This window comes from Leptonychotes weddellii, chromosome 6, assembly GCF_054177405.1.
Source record: "Leptonychotes weddellii isolate Sample4059 chromosome 6, ASM5417740v2, whole genome shotgun sequence".
In the NCBI taxonomy this organism is placed as follows: Eukaryota; Metazoa; Chordata; class Mammalia; order Carnivora; family Phocidae; genus Leptonychotes; species Leptonychotes weddellii.
The window spans coordinates 63,965,319-63,974,789 of record NC_138374.1 but is presented as its reverse complement, the minus strand read 5'-3'; the positions used below and the strand labels follow the sequence as shown (position 1 = coordinate 63,974,789).

The window sequence follows — 9,471 nt, the reverse complement described above, 5'->3', positions numbered from 1 at the left end:
TGTCTTCACAATTGCTAGCCTGAATTCCATCTCTGACATCTTGGTTATATCTGCATCCATTTGTAAATCTGCAGCATAAGTCATAATCTCTGAGTCTTTTCTGTTTTGGGGGCTTCTCCTCCTAGTCATTCTGTTGATGGGTGTTTGAGGGAATGTATAGAGTCCAAATTATTGACCAGAACCCGAGCAAGATGCACCTGTTTTCTTGGGATCTTAGGGTTGCTGTCCTCTTGTTTTCCCAGCCTGTCTTCTGCGGGAGGGGCCTGCTGCACTGTTACTCAGGCAGCCCGGTTCGGGCGGAGTTGCCCTGCGCCCCTGTGGTGGGGGATGGGCTCAGTGGGAATCAGTCTTTGGGGCTTTTGTTCTCTGGCGGCTTTCCCTGGTGGCTTTCCGCGTCTCTTCCTCGAGTCAGAGCAGAAGAGACCGTTTCCAACCCTCTGCCTCAGAGCAGAGAGACCGCAGTCTGTTCTTCAGTGAGCTCTCCAGGCCACACCGTCTCCGTTTCTGTCCGTGCTGCTATAGACTGCAGCATCCTGGGTTGTGCGCCCCTCCGCAGCGCTCCCAGTCCTGCCTCCAGGTCGGGGCACGTCTCTGCTCTTTGTGCTTCTAAAACCGCCAGCCGCTCCTAGTTCGCGCCAGTGCAACTCCGCTGCTTCGGTTTCCGTCCCAGGGGCTGCAGTTCGCGTGCGCGGGACTCTGTCGCTTCGGGTTTCCACCCCCGGGGCTGCAATTCACCGGTGCGACCCTGGCGCTCCGGGTTTCCATCCCGGGGGCTGCAGTTCGCGTGTGTGCGACTCCGCAGCTCTGGGTTTCCGTCCCGGGGGCTGCCCTAAAGTCCTTTCCCCGCTGCTACTGGTCTGCGAGTCTGTGCCCATCCGCATCGCGTGAGGCTGTCACTCACCAGCGGTGTAGGATCCCCACGGCCAGGCTCCCTCCCGCTGCCGTTTATCCTCCGATATCTGCCCACGGAATCACGGCTCCCCGCTTCCTACCTCAAAACCAACCGCCTGTGATATTCTGTTTGTAGAGATCCAGATCTTCTTACATCTCAGGCTGGTTTCGTGTGTGCTCAGAGTGGTCTGGTAGATATCCAGCTCAATTCCGGGGACCAGCTGAAATAGGGTCCCCTACTCCTCCACCATCTTTCCCCCCTCGGCTAATACATTTTAAACCTGGAATTAAATTTTCCCTTTTGTTTCCCATTTGTTTTATTGGTTTAGATTTTTTTTCTACAGATAGGTCAGTGTTTCTTGTATCAGGCCTCACCAACGACCTACAAAATTGGCGATGAAAATCTTTTTACTCTTGGTAAAATTTAAATATTTATTTCAACATTACATTAAATAACATACCTTTCAAAAATTAAGCCGTTTCATATCTTTTGTTGAATTCTGATCTTTTATGAGAATTATTTTCACGGCAGTTTCTTGGCCTTAATTAACAGCAGTGTTTTGATAGGAGTAAATTTAATGGTACATTATAATGGAATTGAAGTGTGTTGGTAAGAAAGACTCTTTTTGTTGATCATTATCTTTCTCTGAGAGTACCCATTTTTATGAAATATGTTGGTTTACGTTTCAGAATTGAAACATCTGCTTTTTGTACTTCTGTTATTATGAGGTATATGTATGATAATAACATGTCAGTATGAAACCCTTTCTCTGTTGTTTCTTTTGGTACCTAAAAGCATCTGAGTCAGGATCTGGAAGACTCGTCATGTTCTTCAACACAAGGAAAATTTAACCGAGAGCAGTTTTACAAGTTTATCATTTTCCCTGGCAAGTGGATTAAAGTCTGGTACGATCGACTTACCTTGTTGGCGTTACTTGATCGGTAAGCCGCTGAGCACACAAATGCATGGATGAAAGACACGATGGGGTCATAAGAGTGCACTTGCATGCTTGTAAAAAGAAATTGCCACTTGCTCGCGTTCTCTGGAATGTTTTCAAGACGTATACCTTTTGTGCTGCAAACCCAAAGGTGAAGCGGAGAGATCCTGACAACTGGAGACAGTGGGAGATATGAGAATTGGGGAACATGGTTTAGACTTAAGGTTAGCCCTGTGCATGGGGTCATGCATTGGTCTCCTCGTGGCTTCCCACATTTTCATAGGAAGGCTTGAGGTTCCATGGGTAGCACAGAGCCTGGCCGACTGGACGTGGACGGGGGGCAGGGGTGAGGGGGGGACAAGGGCAAATGAAGAGATCCACCAGTTGGAATGTTAGTCTTTCCTTTTAAACCCTTTTACTATTTCTCGCCTCTTCTTTCCATTGATCCAGTGTGGGGTTGGAGAAGTAGTCAGTGGACGGGGAGGGAGATAGGAGAGGGTTCAGTTAGTTAAGGCATGGTGGAGATGGGGCCAGGTCAGAGTCTTCCCATTTGCACCTCTGCCCCCACCCCCCACCCCCATCTCACGGTATACAAAGGACAGGATTTTGATCTTCAGGGGCCATGCAGTTCTGATGGGAGTGTTGGTTTGAAAATCCAAGATGCCTTTACTGACGCCATCATCAGCCAATGCAGAGTTTCACGGTTAAATGCCAGCCAGTGGGGGCAGTGGGAAGGCTGATTCCCTGCCTTGCTGTAGTGGGTCCCCCAGTGACTACTTGTTATAGTAATGTCTTAAATGGTGTGATCATACACTAAAAAACTATAGTCATGCAAAATTACAATAGTAAATTTCAGGACCCACAAGTCAGGGAATGGAGTTCTAATGGTTTTTCTAACAACGCTATGTCACCCCAGGGGCGCACACTCAAGACGAACATTTCAAATGTAACTGAACTAGTCCAAGATAATACATCCTGTTAGATGAGGCAGGTTTTTTTTCCTGAAATATTAATTTTATTTTCTGTTAAAAAGGAATTCTTGAAAGTTGGATTACCTTGTGTTAACCCTTCAATTAGAAACAAATATTTCTACAGATTTCTAGGCATGTTACTTAAATCCACTCAGTGGCAACACATTAACTGATAATTTAATTAAGGTCTAAGAAAGATTGATGAAGATTATTGCAGTTTTTAAAAGTTTAGAGTTTTATAGTTTTAATCACTTCTGTTGCAGGTCACACTGGGTTTCAAGGCAGTGTTCGGGGATGTGTGGAGACAGCACCACTCCCTTACTCATGGGTCCCTCAACTGGTGTGGAAAGACCCTGGGGATCAGGCCCAGTGCCCAACACTTACTAGTGCTGTGATCTAAGGATGGGTGTGAAACCTCCCTGTGCCTCAGTTTCCTTTCTGTTAAATGGGAATAATCTATATAGGGAGAGATTTCAAGGATTAAATCAAGTTAGCCATAGAAAGTGTTCTTTAAATGCTGTTATTGTTATTATGACCTGGAATTTTCCCAGAACCCAGAAAGAAGAAAAATAAATAAAAATAAAATGAAATCAGGGCAGCCAAAGTAGCTTTTGTCAAGCCCAGACACTAAAATTTAGGCCCTTAATTCGAGAAATCACCCCATCTTCAGAGCCCATATAAGCTGACTTTCAGGCATCTATTAGCACATGAGGGGATCTGGTTTTCCAGTTCATGGCCAATTAAGAGGGGAAATAAGACAGCATGAACCCTGAGCTAACAGCAAGGACAGAGGAAGAAAAACCCAAACACTAACCTGGAAAAACCTAGCAGCTTGGGACCTTTGCAAGGAGAGTGTTTTCCCCAAACACGGCTGTGGATCAGAATCACCTGGGAGCTTTGTAAAAATACAGATTCCAAGCATGAGAAGTCAGCCCTTCAGCCTGGCCTTGAGGACAATGTAGGTCTGTATTATGGCACACCTCCCTAACTCACCTTCTTAGTTAGGACAGCGATGATCGGAAAGGTCTGTTTAAGAAAACAGGAATTTACACAATAAATTTTACATTTTTTTACTCTAATAGTAAAATTTCAAAAGGCATAAATAAATTACCTTTGCTATTCATTGGGGGACATTTGTATTTAAAGCTCCACATGGATTAATGAACTTGAATTGCCAAATTAAGGTTTATAAAGGAAAAGTATGCATAATAAAAAACAAACAGTAAGGGTTGGGCAGGAAGTAGAGGAAATTGGTGAATTACAGGCACCAAAATTGAGCTAATCATCGCTATAAACTCCCATAGCTTAAGGCCTTCTGCTTGATAATTTTCAACTTTACTCTGGAATTCAGGCTGATCTTCCTTGAAAATACTTCCTTCTCTGATCATACCTTCATGGTTCTTATAATTGCAGACTTTACAGTTTGCTTTCGGTTCGGCATTCATTCTCCTCATATATTTTTGGACTTGTCCTTATGCTCCTTTATTTTCTCTCTCCCTTTTTAAAAAAAGATCTATTTATTCATTTTAGAGAGACAGCACACGGCAGGGAGGGGCAGAGGGAGAGCGAGAATCTCAAGCAGACTCCCTGCTAAGTGCAGAGCTGACATGGGGCTCAACTCCAGGACCCTGAGATCATGACCTGAGCCGAAATCAAGAGTTGGACGCTTAATGGACTGAGCCACCCAGGCGCCCCTCCTTCATTTTCTCTTATTTTTTATTCTGCTATTACCTCATCTTGCAAAACACATAGGTTTTATTTTCATTTATCTAGTTTTCCGGATTGGCCTCTAAAAGAAAAAGCTGCCCATCTGAGCATCATTTCATTCCTTTGTTCATTCATTCAACAAATTAAAAAGCCCCAAACGCCAAGTACCTGCTCCGTGCGAGGCTCCTCTGCACTGGGTACTGAGGATTAGCACCCTACCCTCGAATTCTGCCGCACGAGGGAGACACATGAAAGACACACACAAAGGCCTGAGGTAGAGAAATTTGGGAACGAAGGGACACTCATGTCAGAACAGGGGGTTGCAGAAGCCTTTTCTGAGGTGACGCATGCAGACGGAGATAGAAACGAGAGAAGGACAAGTCAGCCACATGACAAGCTGTGGGGAAAAGCGTTCCTGCTCCTCGAATGATCTCGTGGTCATCGTCGTCATCTTGAGAACATGCTCTCATTCTCCCATCCTTAGAAGTCCTCTTGACCCACTCTCCCACCAGCCACTGTCTGGTTTCTCTGTGCTCTTTTGCGGCAGAACTCCGTGAAGAGCTGCCTGTGCTCGTTTGCGGTCTCTCTTTCCCATTCTCTCATAAGCCCATTCCATTCACTCCCTGGACAGACTCCAAGCCTGCCCATGTCAAGGTCACCGTTGACCTCACCATTCTGCCGTCATTTTACGAGACCCATGTGCAGCCTCTGACAGAGTCGATTCTCCTCCTTGGTATGCTTTTCCTCTCCTGGCTTCCAGGACTCAGCCCCCTCTTGGTTTTCCTCCTGTCTTGCTGGTTACTCCTTCATACCATAATCACCTCGGCAGGTAACCTGTGCCTCCTGACCCCTTCATGTAGGAATCCCCAGGTGGGGCACACTTGAGAAGTGACCCTTCTCCATGGGGCTTAGCCTGACCTCCCTGCTGAAAATTATGACAGAACCCTACTCAGACGCTCGTACTTCTTCTCACCTTGTTCTATTTTATTTTTTGATTGCACTAATCATCTCCAAATGCTATATAATATACTTTTTTTGTGTGCATATTACATATTTTATGCCACTGCCTACTGGAAAGAAAGTTCCAGAAGTTTCGTTCACTGATGTATTCCAAGTATCTAGAGTGGTGCCAAGCAGTCTTGCATGAACAAACAAATCAATGTCCCTTTGCAAACCAGCTCCCCTTCCCAACTTCTGCCATTGACTCTGCCACGATCCTTTCTTCCCCAGACTGAAATCATCTTTATTCTTTCAGTCAATCCTTCACTGTACACAGTCCGTTCAAAGTCCTTTCCCCTCTGGTCTGTATTGTGTCTCAAAGTCACATTGCCTTTCCAGCCTCCCAACCTTGACCCTCTTCCAGACCCTCATTACTTCTCCCCTGGAGTGTTGTTTATCCTCGCTCTGCTGTTTCCCCTTTAGTGCATCTTGTGAACCTCTGCCAGATAAATCTTTCTAAAGTACAGCCTTAATCATGATACTCCTTGCCCAGTGAGTAAACTTTTTCACCTGGTATTTAAATAGAGATGGCATGAGGAGCCTTGGGAGTGGAATGATGGAGGGCTGGGGCAGAGGAATGGAGTCCTGCTGGAGGAGGATCTGGGGAAAAATATTTTTCAGGAATGTTATTTTTCCCCCTAAATAGGAAAAAAGTCTGTTCATTTAATTGAAATTTTTGTTTTTTTTAAAAGTTCCTAAGCCTTTAGATATTTTTAAGTATACATCAAAATGTTATGAGCACTCTAAAAAATACATAAAGAATTTTATGGACCTGAACTAACAAAATATATTTAGCTCTGTAAGAAGTGCATAGTGGAAAACAAACAAACAAAACCCATAAATTTTCCTTTTTACCAAATATATTTTGATCCCCCCCAGAAATTTTTTTTTTAACTTTCAGCTTGAGCATCATAATATCTGAGTTCTTCACATTTCTATGCATCTTGATTCTGTACATCTCAATTGCCTGATTAAAAAATAGGAAAAAGATATGAACAGACACCTCACCAAAGAAGATATACAGATGGCAAGTAAGCATATGTAATGATACTCCACATCATCATTGGGGAATTGCAAATGAAAACAACAGTGAGATATACACACCTATTGGAATGGCCAAATCCAAAACACTGACAGCACCAAAAGTGGGCAACGGTATGGAGCAGCAGGAACTCCCATTCATCATTAGTGGGAATGCAAAATGGTAAAGCCATTTTGGGAGATAACTTGGTGGTTTCTTACAAAACCGAACATACTCTTACCATACGACCCAGCAATTATGCTCCTTGGTGCAAATGAATTAAAAACTTAGGTTAACACAAAACCTTGCACGTGGATGTTTATAGAAGTTTTATTCATAGTTGCCAAAATTTAGAAACAAACCAAGATGTACTTTAATAGGTGAATAGATAAACCATGGTACGTCCATATAGTAAAATAGTATTTAGCGATAAAAAGAAATGAGCTATCAAGCCATATAAAGACACAAAGAGGGGCCCCTGCGTGGCTCAGTTGGTTAAGCGGCTGTCTTTCAGCTCAGGTCGTGATCCTGGAGTGCCGGGATCGAGCCCCGTATTTGCCTCCCTGCTCAGCAGGGAGCCTGCTTCTCCCTCTGCTTCTCACCTTGCTCGCTCTCTCTTGCTCTCTCTCGATCTCTCACACTCTCTCAAATAAATAAATTGGGGCACCTGGGTGGCTCAGTCGTTAAAGCGTCCGCCTTCGGCTCAGGTCATGATCCCGGATTCCTGGGATCGAGGCCTGCGTCGGGCTCCCTGCTCAGTGGGAAGCCTGCTTCTCCCTCTCTCCCTCCCCCTGCCTGTGTTCCCTCTCTCGCTGTCTCTGTCAAATAAATAAATAAAATATTTTAAAAAAATTAATTAATTAAAAAAGACACAAATAAACCTTAAATGCATATTACTAAGTGAAAGAAACTGACCAGAAAAGGCGCCCTGCTGTGTGATTCCAATTATCTGACAGTCTGACAAGGAAAATCTGTGGAGATGGCAAAAAGAGCCATGACTGCCAGAAGTTGGGGGAAGGCAGGGGTGAATAGGCAGAACAGAGGATATTTAGGGCAGTAAAAATACTCTGCAGGCTACTATAATTGTGGATACATTTCACCATACATTTGTCCAAACCCACAGAATGTATTACACCAAGAATGAACCATAATGCGGAGTATGGACTTCGGTTGATAATGATGTGTCACTGTTAGTTGGCTGATTATAACATGTACCACTCTGGTGGGGGATGTTAATGGTGGGACAGGGTGTGTGTGTGTGTTTGTAGGGAGGGGCTATGTGAGAACTCTTTATACTTTCCCTCAATTTTGCTGTGAATCTGAAACTGCTCTTAAAATAATGTCTATTCATTTACAAAAAAATGCTCACAAGTGCCCACTTGCCAGGAATGAAGTAGACAATAATCCCTTCCTAACAATAATGTATGTACATGAGCAAAAATTGGTGAGGCAAAAAATATGCTCAGAATTCTTGGGAATGACCCATCTATGCTCCTGAACTTGCAGTCGACACCATACTCCCTTACTCCATTTCAGCCTCTTCCTCCCATCACTATGCCCGGCATGTTGTCCTTCCATAGAAGTCTTTCACCTCTAAAGTCATAATCCCACCTCAAATGTTGCCCAGCCATCCCGAGCACTTGATCCAACCACTTGCTCTCATCTAGCAGCTTCTCCTATCCTCATTGCCTCCCCATCCTACTTAGCCTCCAAGATCCAGCATTCATCCCTTTGTCTCATCATCTTCAAGCTCCCTTACTTGTCTCCCTTCACACTCAGTGACAGCACCCCTCTCTGGATGAGCCCAGAGGTCCCTCAAGAGAACACCACCCAGGGAGACTGGTCATGACACACCTCAGTCAGACCCTCTGCACGTTAGCTCTCTGGCTGGAGCTCTCCTGGCTCTGGAAACTGGGAAGCAAATTCTGGCTGCAGAGCTTGTATCTGGAAAGGATTTCCTGCTTTAGCCAGGTGTTAATGCACTTCCTCCCCTCCCCCCATCGAAAGGAACCAGTGCAGCTCTTTGTCTGAAACGCATTTCACGTAGCGGACAGAATAGTTAACTGTTTTCCCCAGGAGGCCCAGTTTAGTGATAACGGAGACTCAGTGGAATTATATTTCATTTATTTCAATAATAGGAAACTGGGGTTAAAATATGGATTTTGCTTATAAAATACAGGGAGAATGGAAGGAAGGAAGGAAGGAAAGAAGGAAAGAAGGAAGGAAAGAAGGAAGGAAGGAAAGAAGGAAAAGAAACCTTAAAATTTTGTTACCAAATATAAAGGCATGCTTAAGGCGACTACTCTGCTGTCACTGTGTTCAGGTATTATCTTTAGAAATAGGCTTACCTTTTATCTCCTTTGTTTTCATTTGTTTATTTTACACAGAACGGAAGATGTCAAGGAAAATGTGCTGGCAGTTCTACTCATTGTCCTGGTTTCCCTCCTCGGATTTCTGACATTGAACCAAGGCTTTTGCAAGGACATGTGGGTGCTCCTCTTCTGCCTTGTCATGGCCAGCTGCCAGTATTCCCTGTTAAAGGCAAGACCACCTCTAATTCTTACCATCACTAATGTACCCTTGAAATCATGAGATGATGACACAGAGACCTCTGATTTCTGTTCTAGAGCGTTCAGCCTGACCCCGCCTCGCCAATCCACGTAAGTTTCAAATAACGGGCAAGTAGCTTATCTTGTCTGCTTGTGTTAAAGATAGAGGAACAAAACCTATTCAAAAGGCAAAATATATATCAATGTACGTATAGTGAATATATAAATAGAAATATGAATGCATGATTGCCAAATTTGGGCTAGATCTGAGAGCGTGGTGTGGGTGGTAGTCAGGGGGCAAAGGGGGGTAACAGGATGCAGAGGGTCTTTTCTATCCCACTGGCCTCACGTCAGGGCCAACCGTGCAGCCCAGGGGGTGACGACTGGTCTCTACA

General features: G+C 44.4%; 1 protein-coding gene across 5 annotated transcripts in view; it reads left to right on the top strand.

The window, feature by feature from the left end:
• The window catches only part of PCNX2 (pecanex 2), a 316,535-nt gene that overhangs the window by 91,961 nt on the left and 215,103 nt on the right, over positions 1–9,471 (top strand). For all 5 annotated transcript variants that reach the window (XM_081824289.1, XM_081824287.1, XM_081824288.1 and 2 more), the window contains 3 exons: positions 1,688–1,833; positions 8,915–9,068; positions 9,155–9,187. In XM_081824289.1, the coding sequence (XP_081680415.1) occupies positions 1,688–1,833; positions 8,915–9,068; positions 9,155–9,187 (333 nt within the window). The remainder of the gene's footprint in view (positions 1–1,687; positions 1,834–8,914; positions 9,069–9,154; positions 9,188–9,471) is intronic.